This window comes from Cimex lectularius, unplaced genomic scaffold (genome assembly GCF_000648675.2).
Source record: "Cimex lectularius strain Harlan isolate CLEC.00 unplaced genomic scaffold, Clec_2.1 scaffold94, whole genome shotgun sequence".
NCBI classification, from domain to species: Eukaryota; Metazoa; Arthropoda; class Insecta; order Hemiptera; family Cimicidae; genus Cimex; species Cimex lectularius.
In genome coordinates, this window is record NW_019392668.1 from 280,760 (window position 1) to 303,596 (window position 22,837).

Below are 22,837 nucleotides of genomic sequence, written 5' to 3' on the forward strand. Positions count from 1 at the left end.
GTCCGCTTGATTAATTAATATATTACAATTAATTAAGGTTTTTAGTTGAGATAAAAAAGTCAATGGCACGAGCGGGATTCGAACCCACGATCTTCGGCTAGATACGCCGCTGCTCTACCACTTGAGCTATCGTGACCTCGATCCACTCGGACACTAACTTCCCATCTCAACCCCAACTTTTGAATTTTCCCTCCTTTTTGCCATTTTTCAAATGTCGTGTAATCGGATTGGATTCTCGACGACAAATGAAATGGTAGAGCAGCGGCGTATCTAGCCGAAGATCGTGGGTTCGAATCCCGCTCGTGCCATTGATTTTTATCTCAACTAAAAACCTTAATTAATTGTAATTACAAATAGTACACAATTAAAATACTGTAAAAATAGAGAGAAAACAATTGATTATAGTGATGAAGCCCTGACAACATATTGATGGGGAAGAATGAATTCATACCCATCGCAATTAAGCGGCGGCCGCGTTAGGCCAAGGAAACGGGATTTTCAGTTCTAGGGGCATGCTTAAAGATTCAAGTCCCGTATTTGTTTCTGGAAAGTCGGTATGTTTCTATTGAATTAGGGAAGTGGCACCTTTGAAAAGCGGCCCGATTTGTTCAAGTCCACTCACGTAAACATCCCCGTACTCAAAGGTATTTGAGCAAGATGTCCCAACTCGGGCCGAGGAACCAGGAGAGAGGGTTTTTCTCCTTTTGGCCACTTATTATAAAACATTTGCCGTTTCAGACCGAAAACAACCAATTATTTGTCTAGAAAAGCAGAATTAAAGAATCCAAAAACAAATTCAGAAAGAGACCCTGCCGATTGGAGCGAGAATTAAGCTCATAACGCTCGAAATAAACGAGATAACGGCGAAAAAATTATAGAAAAAACTTTTTTGACGAATTTGTACTTTTTTCAATGAAACCGCCTTTGTAAGTCGATTGGTGCAAGAAGTAAGCTCGTAACGTTCTAAATAAGCGAGATAACAGCGAAAAACCGAGAGATAAACTTTTTCGACGAATTTGCACTTGTTTGCAATGGAAACGTATCTCCCCTGTGTAAAAGTACGTTGATTTGTATATTCTTATATCTATATCGGCTCTTTTTCCTTACCTCGGTATGAATGATGGTAAATGGCGATTACCCGGTTATTATATGCCAGCGTAAATTTTCCCAAAGGATTACCGAATCTGTTTAACGAAGTGGTTTTTATCCAAAGAAAAAGTTCACCTTTAGAAATAAAAAATCGTTTATTTTGTTTTCTTAATTAATTATTCCACATTTTAATATTAATTCAATGTTCTTAGTAATATCAGCATGCTTGTTTTAACATTGTATACAGTATATTTTGTAAATTTTGCCCTATAAAAAGATGTTAAAGTTCCTTTTTAAAATAAATAACCACCAATATATTACAATACGTTCAACACAAAACAAAATTATGGTGAGTTTCAATTCGGGCAAGACCTCACAGCGACGATGCCGTACAATCTGTCGTGTCCTCCGTATTTCACCTGTATCGACGTCAATGGGCTGCCGGTCTGTTTTGGCGCTGTCTCCACGTTTTTCCTGAAAATTGAATATTTGAGCTCGCGTTTTTATCGTAAATAATTCAATTCCGTATTACGTGCTCCAATCCGTCCAATAGTATTTGTCCGGCGTCACGGTTATTCCGAAAGGATAACTGCATTTGGGGACAACAGTTCTCATAGTTCTCGTACCCAGATGTAAGCATCCTGTAACGAAATTTATTAATGACCTCCGACAAATCTTAAAATATCATTCAACTAACCGATTGACTTTTTCCCCGCATCCGCCCAACAGACTTCGTCGGTTTCCCAGTCGATGACCAGTGAATTGGGAAGGTTGATATCGGGCTTAGAAGCCAATACCTCTCGGCCGCTCCCGTCGTAATTGGCCCATTCGATTGTTGGTTTTTGTCTGAACCAGTCTGACCAAATCACTTTTCTACATTGCCAACGTAAGTTCATTAAATACCGACTACTAGAATTGAATATCGGGCTGGAAATCGTTTACGGTTTACCTTCTCCACGGGTGAACTGCTATTCCTCGGGGGTTCGAGAGATTTTCTTTTATAATTTCTCGGATTTCTCCTTTTGTATCGATGCGCACGGAAGAAACAGATTGTGTGCTCGAGTCGGTCCAGAACAATTCCCTTTGGATCCAGTCTAACGCAAGCCCTTCTGGTGACTTGACTGAAGTTTGAAATAAACATGGTAATTGTGCATTCTTACTTCCTTATTGTACATTATAATGTTGTTTAAATTAATTTTGTTAAAATATTAAAAATTTATCTAACCAAGAACTACTAACATAAAAAAGTAAAAATGAAGGAATAATTTAAAAAGTTTTTGCACAGTTCGTTTTTCTCCCATTATTCTCTCTCCCTCGCTCTCTCTCTCTCTCTGTCTCTCTCACTCTCTCTCAGTTTCTGTCTCTGTCTCTCTCTCTCATTCTCTCTCTGTCTCTCTCTCTCTCATTCTCGGTCTCTCTCTGTCTCTCTCTCTCCTCTCTCTCTCTCTCTCTCTCTCTCTCTCTCTCTCTCTGTCTCTCTCTCACTCTCTCTCAGTTTCTGTCTCTGTCTCTCTCTCATTCTCTCTCTGTCTCTCTGTCTCTGTCTCTCTCTCTCACTCTCTCTCTCTCTCTCTCCTCTCTCTCTCTGTCTCTCTCTCTCACTCTCTGTCTCTCTCTCCTCTCTCTCTCATTCTCTCTCTGTCTCTCTCTCTCACTCTCTGTCTCTCTCTCCTCTCTCTCTCTCTCTCCTCTCTCTCTCTCTCCTCTATCTCTCTCTCTCTCTCTCTCTCTCTCTCCCCTACTCCCTGCCTCTCCACTCCTCACCACTCCTCTCTATTTCGCAGATATTAACAAGAAATCCCTTTCGTCGGTGAACCGGTGAATAAAACTAGTAGAAAAGGCAGGTATCTGCCTCCAGTCATTTTGAGATATGTTGTCTCTAATGAAAATAAGGTTAACTTGGTAACGTGATGTTTTGCTGTGTTTTTCATGTGGATTGGGACAAGCGAATGAAAAAGTCGTCGCATTGAACCTTAGTGTCAAAATGTGGATCAAGGAGTAACGGGACAAAGATATTTACTCTAACAAATACAGATTTGAACATTAAAGAAATTTAGGGCTTTTCCTTGATCTTGGAAAAAAGAAAATTTATCACGTCGCCAACCATGCTATTTTATAGGAGAACTTTGATCAAACATCGACATTAATTTAATTAGCCCTGTGAATTACTGTGGAGAAACATCCTTTTAAATAATTATAATACCTGTTGTTAAAAATTCTTCCAGTTCTGAGCCATCGTAATTAGCTTTGTATATTTTGTTGCCAGAAACGTCGCTCCAGTACACCTTCCCTTCAACGCAATCCGTTGCAATCCCTGTTGGCAATCAATCAAGTTAATTCACTACATGTCATTCTAGTAAAATCCAAATTACCGATAGCAGTTTGATTGAGGATTCTGATCGGATATCCAATGGAAGAAGAGCCGAGAGGAAGCTTGATTATCGATCCACCTTTGGTGACCAATAAAAATTGCTCGTTCTGTTTTGTGGCCTCTGTAACGAAGAATTGTTTTCCATTAACATTTCCATGTAATCGTACCACTGATAAAAGTCTCTTGCCTCTGCAATACGATCCGTTTCCGAAATAGCCTTCGTTACATTTGCACTGGTACTGTAGATCCAAGTACACACACGTGGCATATTCGCTGCACAACTCCGGCATTATTCTGCAAGTGACTTTCTCATTGCATTCCTGACCGTCTCCTTCGTAATTCTAAAACAGGAAGAACCCATGAGCAATGATTATAATCAATCGGGAATGATTCTCGGCTAAATACTTCTCTGCACGAGCACCGATAGCCGCGTTCTTCGTAGTTATAGACGCAATCTGCAAACGGTGAGCAGTTGTTTTCAACGTCGCAACCGCGTACTTCACAGGAGCCCTCTCTGCAAGCTGCGGAACCGAAAAGAAAACAATAAACAATAAATGAAATCAAATTATACATGGTACTGTATTTTAAGATAGACGGTCTAACAACTGAAGTAAAACAATAAAAGATCACAGCCATCAAAGAGGTCAATTGAACAAATTAAACAGAAACACCTTCTGAGGAACGGATTCTCGACTAGTCTGTATTCAAAAATTAAGTTTATTAGACTTCGTGGTCCACTTGACCAAATAAATTCTTTTCAATTAATTAAGGTTTTGGTTGAGATAAAAAAGTCAGTGTCACGTGCGGGATTCGAACCCACGACCTTCGGCTAAGTACGCCGCAGCTCTACGACTTGAGCTAACGTGACATCGATCCACTCCGATACTAACTTCCCATCTCAACCCCACCTTTTTGAATTTTCCATGTGGATCGATGTCACGATAGCTCAAGTGGTAGAGCAGCGGCGTATCTAGCCGAAGATCGTGGGTTCGAATCTCGCTTGTGACACTGACTTTTTTATCTCAACCAAAACCTTAATTAATTGAAAAGAATTTAAAATTAAGTGGAATTAAGAACAGAGACTGAACTAGAACGTACTTCTAAGACGTATTTAGAAACAATGTATATATATATATATATATATATACTACCTCTGATGAAGATAAGACCTTCAAGACAACTGGGGGGGGGGGATCGAACCTAAATCTAACGATTTTATCATTTGTATCGAACAAGCATTGTAAACATTGGTCTTTTTCAGCGATGTACTCATAACCATATTCCAGGCATGAAATAAACGCGAAACCAATCGAACATAATTTGTTATTTTCACAGCATTGGCCACACACCATTATGAAAATAACACAAATCTGATTATGACAAAGTACAAATACTAAACGCTAGAAAAAAAAATAAAAAAGCAACTTTCTAAAAAAAATTTGTGGATTCGTAAGGACAGGTCATGAATGAGGTAGTTTAGATAAATACCCTTTTCATTTTTTTTGCCGACGTTCCGACTTTTATTCAGATCATCTTCAGGGCCTAGATATATTACAAATCGTATATTAATTTGGAAAAAATACAATTGCAGATGTAAACATAAATTTTGAACCAAGTATTTCATACTCACATAAAGTGTGGTGCTATTCTCGTGGTGTCATATTGATGCTGTGTGAAACTGTTGTGAACGTGGATTTGTATTCTGCTGTTTTTATATGATTGTGATAGAGAGCATACTTTCATTATGATCAAAGAAAATTTTCCAGATTTACCGCAACTACTATCATATAAAAACATCGGAATACTAATTTCACACCAGTTTCACGCAATACCAATATGACACCACAAGCACAGCACCACACTTTGAGTATGAAATACTTGGTTTAAAATTTATATTATTAGAACATCTGTGTGGTATACTTATTTTTTACAATCAACATATGTTTGGTAATGTACACGGGCCCTGAGGGAGACCTGAATAAATGTCGAAACTTCGGGGGAAAAAAGAAAAAAAAAAGAGTTTTTCTAGACTACCTCATTCCTGACCGCTTCTCACGAATCCACAAATCATTTCTAGAAAGTTGTGTTTGTATTTGTTTTTTTTCTGCGTTTAGTATTTGTACTTTGTCGTAATCAAAGTTGTGTTATTTTCATAATGTGTGTGGCCTATGCTGTGGGATCGGTTTTTGGTTTACAGTCATAGATTTGCTGTTTTTTCTCGTTTTTCCAGATATTGTGATGGAATTCCAATGTATGTAGCTGTAAAGTTCATACAATTAGTTTTATGAATTACATCGGATTTGCAGGGTGTTGGTGTTAGGTCTTTGACTTTGGGAAAAAGTGTGTGTACTGTTTTGTAATTTTTAAAAGCTATTTTAATGTGTTCTGAGGAGAGAAATTTACTTGATTTCTGTGACAATGTGTGGACGAATGGAATGGACATGTATATTTGGTTGGATTTTGAGTGATTGGGATGTGATTTTGAGTAGTACTAGGTTACAATTGTTTTTGATTATGTTTTTAGAGTAGTTTTTGTTATGTAAGATTTGTTTTTATTTTTGAATATTTTTTAGATAAAGGGATTCGTGACTTACAGATATGATTCTGTGTAAGAATACCTTCGCCGTGTTTAATATTGTGTAATGGGTGGTGTTATGTATAATTGAGGTATCGATCAGTGTTCATTGGCTTTTGGTACCAATTTGTAATTAGTATGCCATCTGTCTTATTAAATCGAAAATGTTTAACAGTTTGGCCATACAACGCAAATTGTGTGAAATTCGAAATATTTTGTGACGCAAGTGTTCTAATTTGGAATTAAAAATCTGGCTGGTCTGTCAACTGTTGTCCGCAAATTTTCTTAAGGTTTTAAAGTTACTCAAGGTTGCTTACTTTCAACAGGTTCGCAATCGCCAGCCGAGCTCTTTTTATATCCGAAATTACAGACGCATTCCAGATATTCGTTCTTTTCGTTATACTCGCAATGAGCGTGATGAGGGCAGAAAAAATCTTCACCGCATTCATCTAAAATCAAACACTCTTTTTTCTTCTGTTTACGGTAGTTTTGTCAAATTGCCTTACTCTTCGGATAGCAAACGGTTCCGTCTCCTTCAAATCCGTTATGGCAGATGCATATGTATTTCCCATCGTCCGGAATACAACTTGCGTTTTCATGGCATATATCGGCCTCGAAACAAGATATGTCTAAAAAAAGACCGTATAGGCAAAATGGGATACAATAACATAAATATTATATTATTATTTATATATAAATAATAATAAATATTGGATAAATTGTCTAAGAGTAGACATTAGAGGAAGATATTTTGCCGGGGGATATAAAATTAGATCAGCTTACCCATTTGGTGGCAGTTTAATCCATCACCCTCATAGCCCGGTTTGCACACGCATCTGTAAGCCCCCACATTGCTCATAAATATGCATTCCGCATCCTCGTGGCAGTCCTGTTCAGTTCGACATTCTGCAATGGTTTGACCTTGTTTTAGTTCCATAAAAGACATCAGGAAGTACAATACCTTCGACGGTTGAAACTGTAGTCTGGTCGACGGTCTGTTGGACACAGTGATTTCCGTCGTCGTCGTATCCCGGTGGACACCAGCATTCGTCTCTCAGGCAAGTGCGAGGGATGACTTTATTAGTCGGCGAAGGAACGCACGTGTATCCGTTGTTGGTGAATCCATAAACGCATTGGCATTGTTTTACATTGGTCGATGTGTTGAATTCGCAACTCGCGTTCTCCTCACAATGTGAATTTGAACGACACTCGTCTAAAAAAAATAAGTAGAATGTTGAATGTTTTAAAATGAAATGATACAATGAGTAATTTGAATTTATAGAGACTTTCGTTATGGGAAATGTGATATTTCTGTGGTTTTACACTTTACAAAATTAGTGTAAAGTTTAATAATTTAGCAAAAATAGACTGGGCGAAAAAAACTACCATAGTAACCGGTGTTGTGTTCCGTAGTTTCTTCGCCGATTGGTGTGCAGTATGGAGCGGTACCCGTGTACCCTTCTTCGCAGACGCAAAGAAACCCTTGATTATCGTCTGGTACGCATCTCTGCCCAGACGGGCATTGTATTCCCGAACAAGCACCACCTGCACAAAACTATGTTACATCGTTTCCAGTCGTCAAAACACGGTAGTAAAGAAACCTTGGCATGCACCGTTCTCGTCTTCTTCGAATCCAAAAGGACATCTGCAATCGTAACCGCCATTGTAGTTGACACATTCTTTGTCTCCACAAGGATTACTTTCCTCGGCGCATTCGTCGACATCTTCACACGAAACACTATTGACTTCGGACGAAAAATACTTTTTGTACCTAAAATGTGGTAATTAGAGTTAAATGTTACGTACGACTAATTGTGGCGTATTTACCCGACGTCGCATGTGCAGAAGTTGAGATCGTTCACTGAAAACGATGCACTAGGGCATGTCATGTGAGGAGGTAATTGGCTCTCGACAGCTGAAACAATCGGTTGTATCAATTAAATTGCCGTATCAGACGGACGCGCGTCGCTTACCTTCGCAATATTTGCCATCGCCAGAGTAACCGCTATTGCAGTGACAGGTGTAAGTGCCGATTTCATTCACGCAAATGGCATTTGGACTGCAGAAATGGGTCCCAGCGTTGCATTCGTTTACGTCCACACACCCCGTACTGTGTCCCGAGTAATCAGAATTTGACGGCTGAAATCTATACTTCTTGTAATTAGGACGTTCCGATAACTTTGAATCGGTTCATTTTGTATTCAGGAATCATACGGTCAGATTTATAACGATATAAAAGTTAAACAAGGAACACAAGGGAGTATCCTAGGCCCAATCCTCTACACCGACACTGCTGACGTACCCACACATCCAAACATTCAAGTCAACCTACGCGGACGACACCTCAATCTTATTAACGATCTCCAATCCTATCCTAGCAACAGAAGCAATCCAACAACATCTGAACCTCATTACCGACTTGTGCAGTCTGCAACAGTTAAACGAATAAAAAAGCCAATAAGTTACGTTTACGCTCAAACACATTAACAACAAGGAAGTACCACCATCGAAGTCCGCTACCTTGACTTTACTTAGTAGGATTTACATGGAACCCACTCAAAAGACTAAAACGGCAAGAACCTAACAAAAGATATGGATTACTGGGAATAAATCAACACTAAGCAGACATTACAAACTAACCGCTTACAAAACACTCATGACAATTTAGACCTACGGAGTTGAAGTGTGGGGTTCGGGCAAATCATGCAATATCCAACGAATTCAATCTTTTCAATCTAAAATTTTCTGCCGTATCCTCAAAGATTCCTTCCATGTCTCCCATCAAACGACCAATAAAGATCTTAAAATCCCTTTCGTGAAAGATCTTATCCGAACACGCTTCTTCAATTTCCAGTCTGAACTATCCTTCTTCCCTAACCCACTAGCCCCAACTTTTTCCTCAACGTCTGACGTCGCAATCCTCAGCGCGGTTTAAAACGACGATGGCCTCGTCTGTCCTATCTTAACTCACCCTATTAAATAAAAGAGTATTCCAGCACTGGTCGGTTTCTCTCCCCACTGCCTCCTGGTCTGACATATCTGTCAGATTTCTATATAAGTAAACTATTTTCTCAATGTATATTTTGTACAGATAGCAAGAAATAAAAACTAAAAAAAAAAACGGACAAGTACAAATACACGAACAGACATATATCAATCATTAAGAAGATAAAATGTTGGATGGATAAGCGCGTGTTTATTTTTCATCTATGCGATTTAGACCGTCTACACCCGGAGCTTCTCAAAAGAAACCGATTAGTGACTTGAGTTACCAGTTCGTAATGAGTCACTTTCAATATAAATGAATGGGACGAAGCTGACAACGCGTTACTTATCAAATCCACGCAACTCAGCAATCGAGGTTTCGGATGATTTTAAAGACAGGATCAATAGGTAAAATTATTATTGGTGAGAGAAGTTGAAAAACATCTGGTTCTATATAATTTTAAGTTTCCTGGATACTGGAAAAAAGACGACATTGAAAAGAGAAGTTGGAAACGCAAAATCGTCTTCGTATTTTTGTAGCCATTGCACAGTTATAAAACAGCTTCATTCGAATACAAATAAAATTTTAAATTATACTCTCTTATGTAAAATTATATGAGCTCACTTTATATATAAATAAAAGAAGATGAAGCTATCCTGCTTTAAGATTTGTGTCATTTTTAGGTACGGTTTTTCTTCCCAATTTTGTAAAAATAGGTTTATTTTTGCTTTTATATAACAGAAATTTTATGTTAGAGTGTATGTATAGGGGTCCTCATGAACAGACGTCGATACACAAGGTTATTCTACATGTCAAATTGGACTAAAAAGTCTCTATTTTCCAGAATCGATTCTCAATTGTATTGGAGATATTTCTCTTATCAGGTTAGTCCAATCTTTCACAACTTTAGTACACTAAATCCACCGCAACTCATTATCTCATAAAATGTTAATTGTAGTGCAAATTTGATTTTACTGTACCTGGAGGTCACGTCTTACGAAAAGCTAGCCAATGCTTGCTCTCAGTTTTTTATCTGGTTAAGGGAGAGGTGGAGGGTTCTTGGGATGAGAGGTAGTGGAAAGGTCTTGAGCAGTAGGGTTAGGATGGCCTGAAAGAATGGAGGAAGCGTCAGATCAATTCTTTGGCGAAGAACCATGTTAGTGAGGTTGGAGAATTATTCTGAGGACTTTTGATTGTTATGCTTGAATTTGTTGGATTTTAGAAGGCTTGGTGGTACTCACAGCTTCGCTGTACGTCAAGATAGTGCTGTTTTGTACACCATAAGTTTGTTCTTTACCGTCACGTCTGATTTCGGTCCAAAAAGTATTAGTAATTGTCCAAATTGTCTAATTCAGTTCTTGCCGTTTGGATCTTGTGTGAGGATTCCATGTCAGTCTATTGTCAAAGTATAGCCCTAAGTATTTTACTTGTGTACATGTCGGTAGTTCTTAACTATTAGCGTATAGACGTGGCTAAGTATGTTTGTTTACCGTGAACGTAATTTGTTCACATTAATCCTAGTTCAATTATCTCTTCCACGTTTTACATCATTCTTCAATGGGTTCAAGATGCTCGTGGATATTCAATGTTTCTTGGATAAGATTGAGTTAGGAGATAAAATTGCATTATCGTCCCCGTAGGATGGTATACTAATTGGGATGTATTGGTAGGTCAGCAGTATAAATTGTACGTAGGATGGGGCTAAGATACTCTCTTGCGGTTGATCGGTCTGACTCGATGCCGTCGTGCCCACTCTAAAGCAACGGTTGATTAGAAAGGATTTTAGAATTTGATAATAAGGGGTAGGTCCCCTAGCGGAGACCAAGAGATGACGTTGTGTTTCGTGGCTGTGGACCCCTTGCGTATGACCACCGAATAACCTCCCGACTTCGGGGGAATCGGAGCGATCGGACCACCGAAACGTACAGCCAACGACGAGGCTATGACTGCGCTGACGGAGTCCCTCGAATGGTGAGGAATGGTGGACGGGGTCGGATGTTTTTCGGTGATGGTTTACTGAAGGTATGGTCTCCTCTAGGGGGTGGTTAGAGATTCCTCGAAAATCGAAACCGCGTTCGGAGTGGATCCGGAGATTTCGACGCTGGCTGAGTCCCAACACACAAGGAGATAGAGTTGTCTTCTCTATCTAGGGAGTGCGTGGGAGACTTGGTCGATACATTTCGACCCCTTTTGGGCATCCCTTTACCCGCGGCACACGGTTTAGTGCACAATGTTAACCCACCACCTCGGAAGGGGCGAGCGGGAGAAGTCGACATGTCGGCAGCATGCTGCAGGATGATGTGGGCTTCTACACCGATCCTCACGGATGAAGCAGATTTTCCGTGCGCGGGGTGAATCCCTCCTAACTTGATAATCTAAACGTGTGATCAGACCTATGTGCCAAGTGCGCACGCTAAAGAACCTCCATGTTAAAAGACCCCAGTGGGAAACATAATAAAGGCATTAGTTCGAAGATGTCAGACCCTGTCGAAAGATTGGGACATGACTATGGGAATGCACCTAAGCAGTACTCTCTGCCTCTAAAGTAAAGGTCAAAAAGTGTCTACAACTCTGAAACATTGCTGAATCGTGGAATGAGAGGACGTAAGCCAAATTTGTGTGGAGGAATAACATTACGTAAATCTAGGATGGGTTGGATGGGTATTAGGCATTTTAAAAGGATTCCTTTAACGACTTTGGACAAGTAAAACTAAAGCCATTTGTTTTTAATTGGTGAGAAGAAACCTCTAGCTAAAAATGTTCACTAATCTTAAAGCAGGATATGCTAAATTTTCTGATTAATTTTGTACATATATAAATAAGATTTTACCCTTGATTGCAGACGCATTTGAAAGCGAGGCCGTCCGCGATACAGGAACTATTGGCGATACACTGCGCTCGGCCTTCAATACAGGGATCGATGACGTCTGAAACGATTTTTAATTAAACATATAATTTGTATCCGTTAATATATTATCAAACTCTCTTACCGCTTGATTTTGAAATTTTGTAAAACGAAGCAAGTCTCACGATAATCTCCTTATTTTCGTCGTAACTCACGAAGCTTTTTGTCACGGTGAGCCTTTGAGGTGGGACGTCACCATGTTCGGTTGGACAGTTCTCTTTGAATCTGATAGTTTGGTCGACAGATATTTCAAGTCGTTCTCTATTATTAAAGTCGACGAAATGCGTGGATTGTGATCTGTATTCGCCTATTGAAAATGTTTATGAGAGCACTGGAAATCATAGTTTTATTAATTTACCTTCATCTGTTCTTGTGTACTCTTCAACAAAGTCGGGAAGTAAGACTTCCGTATCGGGACCGAGGACTGGCACACTCCCCGTTATGTCAACCGAGACGATTAAGCGCTCAAAAGCGTCCAGCCCTTCAAATTTCTGGTGCACCCTAACGGAGTTGTATTTGTCAAAGCGTATTTCTGCAAAGTGCTCGGCTTTTCCTCCTGATTCAAATTCAGATTTAATAAGTGGACTAAACGTCGGGTTTTAAAATAAAGATTACCTGTCAGTTGGAAACCGTTGACAGCTCCTTCCGCCGGTTGAGCAAACATCCAACCGGGCACACCTGGAAGTACGGAAAGCAGTTTCATTTCGTGGCCTATGCGCCTCGACACTTGATCCAAGGCTGCATAAACCCTTCCGTCTTGAACCACTATGTACCCCTGGTAGTTCAAGTTGTTCAGCACAATTCCATTTAAGTTTACGTTCGCCTTCCCGAGCATTCTCCTGGGAACAGCTGCAAGAAGAGAATCATGTCGATTTGCATACGCTTTGGTATAAATTGACAACCTTTATGAATGCATGAAAATCCGTTTCCGTAATGGGTCTCGTAGCATTTGCAGCAGAATCCAGCCTGCAAGTCAACGCACTGAGCATTTACGTCACACAGAGATCTCCCTTCCTCACAAGTCGCTGGTGGTCGTTCTGAAACTATGAATGGTTTTCATTTTCATATAAATATAATTGGCCAATAAAAGCAAGTCCATTGATTTAAGTTTTACTATGGTCTGAATTATGTGGTTCTTCAACTTTTCCTTGATCTTCGTTGATGTTTCCGATTCTGAAAACGAACTGTCCAGGAGTCCCAGTATTTGTTCTCCTACAATAAGAAATATTAATTTTAAAATTTATAATTTTTAAAGACAGTTTACATTAAAAACGATCAAGAAAGAATAACACGTTAGAACAAAACACTGAGTTCTTCGAAGTATCCAATGCATGGTAACATATACAGGATGTCATTTTTTGACGCACCATTGGAAAATCAACGTTGGTGCTTTAAATTCTGACTCAAAGCCTATTTCTTATGATTTTAACATAAAAAAAAGGAAGTGAGTCAATTTTCGGTGCACCATAGGAAAATCTATGTTGGTGCGTTTAAATCTAACTCAAGGCCTATTTCTTTTGATTTTAACATTAAAAAAAGGAAGTGAGTCAATTTTCGGTGCACCATAGGAAAATCAACGTAGGTGCGCCTAATTATGACTCGGCACATTTTATTTTGTTAGTCTCGTACCAAAAAATAGGCGAGTCAATTTTCGACGCACCATTCGTTTTAGTAGGTTGGAAGGAAAATAAACAAAACCAATATTATTAAAACATTATTCAAACACAAAGTAAAAATTTAAAAAAAAATTCTTTACAAATTAATTTGATTATGATTTAAGAATATTTTTTTCTGGTAAAGTAAAAAAATTAAATAAACATAACAATCTCCTTTTTTCTGACAAACTAAAAAAATTAAATAAATGTAAAAATCTCCTTTGTTAGCAAATCAAAAATGTTCAAAATCATTATAATAATTGTTCGAACAGACCTCCATTTGCTGCAACACAGTAGCCTAGTCTATCGTAAAACGATGATCGGACGAAAAAAATACTCTTAAACCATAATCAAATTAATTTGTAAAGAATTTTTTTTTAATTTTTACATTGTGTTTGAATAATGTTTTAATAATATTGGTTTTGTTTCTTTTCCTTCCAACCTACTAAAATTAATTTGTAACGAATGGTGCGTTGAAAAGTGACTCGCCTATTTTTTGGTACGAGACTAACAAAATAAAATGTGCCGATAATTAGACGCATCAACCTTGATTTTCCTATGGTGCACCGAAAATTGACTCACTTTCTTTTATTAACGTATTAATAAAAGGAAATAAGCCTCGAGTCAGATTTAAACGCACCCGCGTTGATTTTCCAATGGTGCGTCCAAAAATGACTCAACCTGTATAAAATGTATTGGGTTGTCCGGAAAATAATGCAGGATTTTGGTATTAAACAAAAAAAAAGAAACTAGTTACTTTAAAGCAATGTTCTTTAATCAAAATAATTTCNAATGAGTAATCCTGTAAACGTAAACAGAATATTTTATATAGATTTTTTTTAATGAAAACTTAAAATCCTGCATTATTTTCCGGACAACCCAATAACATTTTGAAATAGATAAAATAGACAACCGGCGCTATAGCTCAAGGAATCACTCTGATTATGTTTTAGTTCTGTGCATTTTCCATCTTTCTTTTCTACCCCAGCTCATGTCGATCACACACGTCTTCTGTTTAACTCTCGGTTTAACCTTCAATCTTTGAGTGAACTCTCATCCAGTTCTTAGATGCTCTTATATCAGTCTCTTTTTTCTCCGTAGACGTAGGAATTTCCCTAGGATTAGCATTTAAACTGTCGTTGTGCCGATTTGTTCTTACTCATTTCCTGGAAGAATTTTTCTTTTTTAATAAAGGGAATGGTTTGGCTCGTTGAGCCTATGGGTTGCTCCGAGGATCCTTTGTTAGCAAGTTTATCTGTTGTCTCGTTGGCTGTAAATCCCTCATGATTTCGTGTATAGTTTTTTCCTGGGTTTAGTTAGCAGATTAGCCAATTAGCCATAACGTAATAGGGACCCAGACAGACGGGCCAACCAACGCCGCCGTCTCGGAGGCCACCCAGGTGTACCAGCTATATAGGGGACTCACTCTTTTACGTTAGTACGGCCGTTCTTATGGATATGGATAAAAGCCATTTACACAGCATATTGACCTATGGAAAAGTCCACTCACAACAGTCCAGGGCCAAACGTGCTCTAGGTGCCCCCAAGTGGCCCAACAACCGGGAATCTTGTTTTCTTAGGATATGCAGGCAGATGCATACAGGTTGAGGTAATCTCATTGGCTTGGAGAGCTCTTTTCCAGCCTGTTTATGATTTATTTCATATGCTTCTGGAAAGTTACGACTTGAAAGATGATTGTGGTCGGACCGAAAGTCATGTGATGTTCAAAAGTCCTCTCTACTATGCCCGTAATATTTTCTTTTCTAGTATCTTTTTTCTTTATTTTCCAATCAGCTTTCTTTTCTCGGAATGAATTTCAATGGAAAGACTACACTTGTCTGAAAGATGCCTTCACTTAATTGAAGATATTAGAAGGAATGTCGTAGGTTGTTGGGGTACAAAACAAGAATAAGACCATTTGAGGCTGCTGAAGATGAGCCAACAACCTGAAACGTACGAAAAATGAAACAAAAACACATGAACACGATTTTTTCTAATATCTTTCATTGTGAGCCGTGGATAAAACAACAAAATGTGTATCGCCGTTAATGCTAAGACATGCAGTTCGTAGAGTTTTTGTAGAATTTCTCAAGTCTGTTTTCTTTATCTTTGCCCGCCATAGGTAAACATAACAATCTCGCCAAAGATCTGTTCAAATTCGCTATACCTGTTCCTTTACCAAGGAGAAGATTTTCAAGACCTTTACGATCATCTCACTCTCCTTGCCAACATACAACACTTGTTTCTTAAGCCACCACTGGTCTAATGATTCTTGTAAATAATCATTTTTACAGTTTGAGGCAATGCTTGGAATTTAGGGTCCATTTCTGCGCAAGAAGGCATGTGGGATCAGTTGTGGCATTTGTTTAATTGGTTTAATTTCCATCTGATACAAGAGATTCTAGATATTTGAAGCTCTTACAGCTCCTAATGGTGTGTCCATTATTGTTCACTTCTTCCTCCCTACTTGTAGCTAGGAAAAATAATACGTACTGTCTTCGGTGACCTAATGTGCCCACCAGGCAAACTACTAGCGGTCACCACCACCCCGACATTGATTGTCTCTTCCAAATAGCAGTCAATGAGAAATCTGCATCCTGTTTCAAGTAGGACTCAATTGGCTCAAATCAGACACGTTGATGAGTTTTCACAATCCACACTCATGGTACTGTAACGAGAGCAAAGGACCCTCTCAACACCTCGCACTCATCTCTCATTCAACATCCGACTTAGCTCTCAATCGCCTTTACTTCCTCACTGACACTGACTTCAAAACTCACCCGGCTCATTGACACCCGCCGTATCCTTTCACGACACGACCAGCAATACACAGAGAAGAGAAAAATGCCGAAAATGTAATCAAGATAAGAACAATTGCCTTAGTCGTCTGCTCTCGCTATTTAAAAACTAAATTGTCTTCTCGTATGAGACCTAATTGAATAACCAAAACCATTTCCAAGTCTTGTCATAATTTCAAAGAGGGCACTTCGTAAAGCACTGAAATCCATATACAAAAATGGTTATTTTAGCCTGAGATTCAAAGAATAATTACAATGCAAATGAATGCAATTATTTTTATAATCATTTAAGCTGGACGAGATTATCTCGACCTTTTTAAATGTTTCAACATTACAAATCAGTGGTTCTTATCTTAAGGCTAATTATAGTACATTTTACCCTCTATAGTACTTTTATCCGCCGCCACGTGGCGTACCAAAATGATCCAGATTTATTTGACCTCTCATTTCTAAACGGGTCCTGTTTTGTTCTAAACGGATTTATCAGAAGTAAAGTATCCAAGTAGTTAAGTATCCATAAAATCATAGAATCCACAAAACACGACAAAAAATAAAATTTCTAATTTTTAACAATTCTATAACTAATTTTTGGCATTCCAGGTTCCATGGTAACTGCTAAACCTATTAAAGTTTTAACATGCTAGGACGTTTTGTAGATTGATGTTTTCCAAAACCATTATTTTGTTTTCCACACTCACTTGTTCAAGTAATTGACTTGCACCGTTCCAGAGCCTGGCAGTGAGAAGAGTCTACCGTTCGGTAGAATCAGTGCAGCCTGGGCTCGTATGTCCGTTTCGAAGGGTACGTGCTTGTTTTCTGCCTGAATCCACTGAATCCCGTCATCTGCGTATAGCAATTCAACGAAGGTTTCTTCGCCGTCTGTCGTAAGGATCAACTGGTATGTGTTTACCTGGAAACGGGGTGAATTTAGCATTTTACGGCATGCGTACGCTGCTGGAGGCAGATACCTTGTCCCATTTGTTATTGTAATAACCGACAGAATCCCACGTCACGACCACCATCGATTTGGGATCAAATTCCGCCGGCAGATTTGGATAAAGCTGGCGGATAGTATGGGCCGATCTGTCGAGCAGGCGCTGATCTGTCGTCTCTCTCGCGTAAACCTTTCCAGAACCGGTTGTGTCGACATTGCTGTAAAATGGAGCAATGGCGGGCAAAGGTAGAGGAAACAAAAGGTTCTGGTATTCCGGGTCCGTGGCCGCAAAAGAAACAAGACCGTTATTGTCTATCTGTAACAAAAATGAGAAATGTTTAAATAAACTCCGACTCTGTCAACATTTTTCCAGGGATGAAAGTCCAAAACCTGCCCAGAGAGTTATTTAGTTATTTTAACTTTCGACATTTGAATTATCATTATGGCAGCAATGTTTTGATTTTTTAAATTGGGTATATGTTTTGAACAATTTATATTTTAAAAAAAGGGTTGTGTTTTGGTTTTAATATTTGCTATCATTACTGTGATTCTTTGACCGGTTACCCATATTTATTTGTTTGACGGATGTCTATTTTATTACATTCATCACAATTAATTTAGTCGATCATTATTTTTATTTATCTTTCTAGTATCTTTTATTGGCTGTATTAAAACACAATATTATTTTACCTTATTTATTTTTAATAAAATATTGTAGTAAATTATTAATTTAATAGTATAGATTAGTAAAGATAAGTTTTTAACAATTTGATGTAAAATGTGAATATTAATGTTATACTTATGGATTTTTATAAGCAATATAGATTGCTAATATTGGGTGTAAATTCCCGAAACGTCTCATAAATAATGTTTTTACTTTATTATTTAAAAAAACCACATGAACCAACAAATTTAAGAATCTGTACCCTGGTCATTCAAATCTATAAGATCTATTATCGCCCACCCGTTGCAAATTTCTATTTACACATTATGCTTCATTGTTTTTTTGTTTTGTTTTTAATCAAAAAGTAATTTATAAATATTTATGTTTCTCTAGGACATCACTCCAAATGATAGTTCCAGATAGTGGTTTACTGGTTAAAAACATTCTTCTCATTGTTTGTTGTGCCTCGTAGATAATTGTAACATGTTCCATTGATTAAAGTACAAACAACAATCGCACATATCTCTGGCCTATTTTCTTTTTTATGCGCCCACGGCGTGTTAGATCGAAGTCTGCGTACGGTCTTACATAAGTCTTTGCTAACGTGTTTATCAACATAATTTCCAACTAAAGTAGAATTTTATTTTATATTGTTCCTTTTTCCAACTGTAAATATTTATAATTGTTAATATATTTTATTAAATCCGTATAATTTCGTAGAAACGTAGATTCCTTCCCTATTGACGCTGCTTGTTTGGCCAAACCATCTATTTTTTCATTATGGGCAATACTAGCATTAGCTCTAATCCATGCCATATTAAATTCTTTGTTAATTTTAATGTCTTTGTTAATGAGCATGAAAAGGTGAATTTTTTTAAATTTTTTTTTTTAAGAAGTTAGAAGCCTAATCCAGGAAGGCTCTTGCAGCCTGAAGGCTTTGCACTTCTCACTTTGAATCGCGGACTACGTGGCCACATACTTTTTTGGCTTTTTGAGATCATTATTTTTTTTTCCTGTCTGACAAATGTATTTTTCTACGCACCCGATCAATTTGGTTAGTTTATTCTCTATTTCAATTCCTTTTGAGTATATGGACAATGGAAATAGAAAAAAAACATTGTCCCAGTAATTTTTTTGCATAAAGACAGCATGGTGAAATTGATTGTATGGTCAATGGAAAAAGAAAGAACTATTTCAGAGCACATTTTTTTGATAAAGTCATTATGATGAGGTTGACTGTATTGTGAATGGAAGGAGAAAAAACTGTTTCAGAGATATTTCTTGGATGAAATTGTTCATCTTCAAAATGAGCTTTTATACTTCAACGGAAGAAGAAAAAATGACTTGCCAGCAAAATCTTGAGAACAATTTTTTTAGCATAATGTTATTGACTACATGATGAAAGGAAGGAGAAAAACTGTCTTCACAGAAATGTTTTTGGACTGCCAATCCTTGCTGGATTGGCCTGTCATCTTCTAATTCTCATCACCGATTGAAATTAAAATGGTTTGGTGATTCTAGGGCAATTATAGTCCCGTCATGGGCCTTACTAGTTAATAAAAAATATATTTAGGTAATTTACAATATTTTTTTAGAATAAGATTTTCGGACTTTGTTGTACAATAATTACGATTGAATTTCATTGTTGACTGTTTGATTATATGTTGAACGTAAGATGGAAAAATGACTTGGCAGCAATGCTTTTTATAAAGGTAATTATGTTGTAATTGACTGAATAGTCAATAGAAAGATAAAAATTTCCTTTAGAACTTTTTTTTGCACAAAAGACATTATGTTAAAATTGATTACATGTTCAATGGAAGAAGAAAACAATGACTTGCCAGCAATATTATTTATAAAGGTAATTATGTTATAATTGACTGTACAGTCAATAGAAAGATAAAAATTTCCTTTCCATTTTTTTGCACAAAAATATATGTTAAAATTGATTACGTGTTCAAAGGAAAAAGAAAAAATTTCTTGGGAACAATTGTTTTTAACCTGATGAAATTGACTATGGTCAATGGAAGAAAAACAAATTATTGTGAACCATTTTTTAGCATCATGTTATTGACTACGTGGTGAAAGAAAGAAGAGAAAATATCTTCCAAGAAATTTTTTAGATATGTAAATAGTAATTATGTTGAAATTGACTGTTTGATCAATGGAAGAGGAAAAAATTCATGTGAACAATTGTTTTTTAACATGATAAATTCACTGTATGGTCAATAGAAGGAGAAAAAATTTCTTGTGATCAATTGTTTTTTAACATGATGAATTTCACTTTGTGGTCAATGGAAGAGGAAAAAACTTCTTGGAAACATTTTTTTTAACGTCACGTGGTGAACGAAAGAAGAAAAAATGTCTCCAAGAATTTTTTTAGATAAAAAGTAATTATGTTGAAACTGACTGTCTAATCAATGGTAGAAGAAAAAAGTTCATGTGAACAATTGTTTGTTAACATGATAAATTTCACGGTATGGCCAATGGAAGAAAAATTTCTTGGAAACAAATTTTTTAAATGTTAAAATTTTCTGAGTGCGGAACGGAAGGAGAAAAAGTCTTCATTGATATTTTTAGATTAAAAGTCATTATGACGTATTTGAATGTATGATCAAAGGAAAAAACTATTTCTTGAGAACAATATTTATTTAAATGATAAAACTGACTGAACGATCAATAAAAATTGACAAAAAGTCAATAAAGGCAGTTTGATGAGATGAAAATGGAAACTTTACTTCAAAACAATTTACTTAACATGATGAAGCTGAATATATTGCAAATGGTAGAAGAAAAAATGTTCTCCATGCAATTTTGTACAAAGAGTCATTATGATGAAATTGGCCGTATGGTCAATGGAGGAAAGAAGAACTGATTGTTTCATCCGTTGTTTTGTGCTATGATTTTTTGCTTATATACCCCATTGGCTAATGGTCCTGAAGTTAGTCTGTCATGTATGCAATCATATATATGCATTGAGTTTGCTCGTATTTTGTCTGTTGTGCTCTGTATATTCCAACTGAATGGTCTGGACAAGTTTTGTATCAGTCAAGTATGATTCTACAAGCTGTTATGTTCAGTATGCAATGCTTAATGTTTTTTATACATGTACATGTAAAGAATAAAGGTAGTACTTATGATTTGTGTGACCATCAATTGCCTCGTGCCGAATGTGTATATCTCGCCGTTCATACAATTCGAGGTGCTCATGTATGACGAATTGTTTGGGTGTAGCACATTTTTGGTGTGTATGTTGTATTTTTTTGCCTTACTAATTAGTCATTTTGTCAAAATTTGTATAAAATGCTAACGTCAATGAACAGAAAAAAAGTTGCAATGAAACACGACGTTATCAGGGATTATTTTAATCTATGGGGGATCATCATAATTATATCAGATTGCGTTATCTTTACAACTAGTCGCAGGCCACTGAACCGAGATGTTACCAGTATTTATAGATTTATTTGTCTAAACGGATAAAAATATGAGAATTATTGTGTAATTGAACTGAAATAATGTCTAAAAATTCAGTCGTGTTATTATAAGAATATGAGAATCACAATTTTTTGTAGATTTTATTTTTTTTAAATAATCAGTATTTGTTAAATGACTGTTCGGGTTGTTTTTATTCTAATAACATTATACTTTCTTAAAATTTCTCTTCACGGGGGCACTGCATCATTTGAACATTGATCGGTGTCCATTTGTGAGAAACAAGCGTAACGCCGCTATCAATCTATCGTAGGAAACACAGGAAGCCGAAATTTATATAGCTCGATTTCCAGTAAACCTAATAATGCCTAGATAAGGTTTATTGTCCTCTCGATTCCGTCACCCATTCGCAAACATTCCACTGATAAAACGTGTGGCCGGTTTAAGCGACCTTTAACAAGTTTAAGGGTAGATAATTCTGGGTTAAACGCTCTCGAATAATTTCATATCCTGTTTTGATCAATGACCAAAGTCATCAAACACAAAACTGGTACTTTTAATCGGCACTGTTTTTACGAGTTGTAAAATTACACAATCCATGCTTTAAATAGTCTTTGTAAGTACAGACGGATTTTAAAACCGTAGTCTTGCTCTAAAACCAGACCGTGAAGTAAGAAGCAGTGAGAAAATAAAAACATTAAAAATCCTTCAAAGCTAACAGATTAAAAAAAATCACAAATAATAAATAAATATTCTTGTATAATGATACAATTAGGAATATCCTAAAACAATATAATTTTTTAGTATTACATAAACGATCATATTATTTACATATTTTGAAGTTAGCATAGAGTATTTTCTTGTAATTTGTACTTTGTAGACCGTGGTCGAAATTTATGAGACAAAAACTCACGTAAATCCTTTGGTAGTACTCTGTGAGATACTTGATCGGCCGTGAAAGGTGTAACTCTTCGACGTTGTCGTCAACTTTTTCCAATACGACCGTCTCGTTCACATCGTACTCGTAGAAATCATTTATTGGCACGGATTGTCCAAATCTTAGGAAGATGAAGAAGACCACGAGCAGCTGGAGCATGGCCATGGCACTCACTGAGTGGTCAGATACAATCTGGGGTCGTAGGTCGTACCCTATCTTGCCCCCCTCCCCGTCTAATAAATCTAATCATAGAAAATATCTTGTACAACATAATCTATTAAATGAAGAGAATTCGATCGAATAACGGTATTTGTTATATTTAAAAAAATATCTTTGCGGAATAACATAATTATTTTAAGCATACCTTAGCCTAGAAACGAAATGTTCAAAGAAAAATTCCTTTTTGGCCATTTAACATCGTCAAAATCCATGAAATCAACAAAAACATCTGAACGTTTTATTGAATATCTTGAAGTATCATCTACTTACCG

At 37.1% G+C, this 22,837-nt stretch overlaps 1 protein-coding gene across 2 annotated transcripts; it reads right to left on the reverse strand.

Moving 5' to 3' along the window:
• Positions 1-1,225: 1,225 nt before the first annotated feature.
• LOC106670257 (nidogen-1) lies at positions 1,226-22,550 on the reverse strand. 2 transcript variants are annotated; one of them, XM_014400434.2, is made up of 25 exons: positions 22,323-22,550; positions 17,348-17,629; positions 17,078-17,289; positions 13,041-13,138; positions 12,829-12,963; positions 12,542-12,775; positions 12,285-12,482; positions 12,012-12,233; positions 11,852-11,948; positions 8,009-8,181; positions 7,863-7,950; positions 7,637-7,806; positions 7,422-7,580; positions 6,997-7,248; positions 6,819-6,941; positions 6,542-6,664; positions 6,353-6,484; positions 3,866-3,981; positions 3,648-3,801; positions 3,462-3,581; positions 3,293-3,403; positions 2,039-2,210; positions 1,787-1,962; positions 1,622-1,730; positions 1,226-1,563 (listed from the first exon to the last, which is right to left on the reverse strand). In XM_014400434.2, the coding sequence occupies exons 1-25, from the start codon at positions 22,509-22,511 to the stop codon at positions 1,446-1,448; spliced, it is 3,963 nt and encodes a 1,320-aa protein (XP_014255920.1). In that variant the 5' UTR covers positions 22,512-22,550; the 3' UTR covers positions 1,226-1,445. The 2 variants fall into 2 exon arrangements, with proteins under 2 accessions (XP_014255920.1, XP_014255919.1); XM_014400433.2 differs by having other exon boundaries at positions 12,829-12,969.
• Positions 22,551-22,837: the final 287 nt, after the last annotated feature.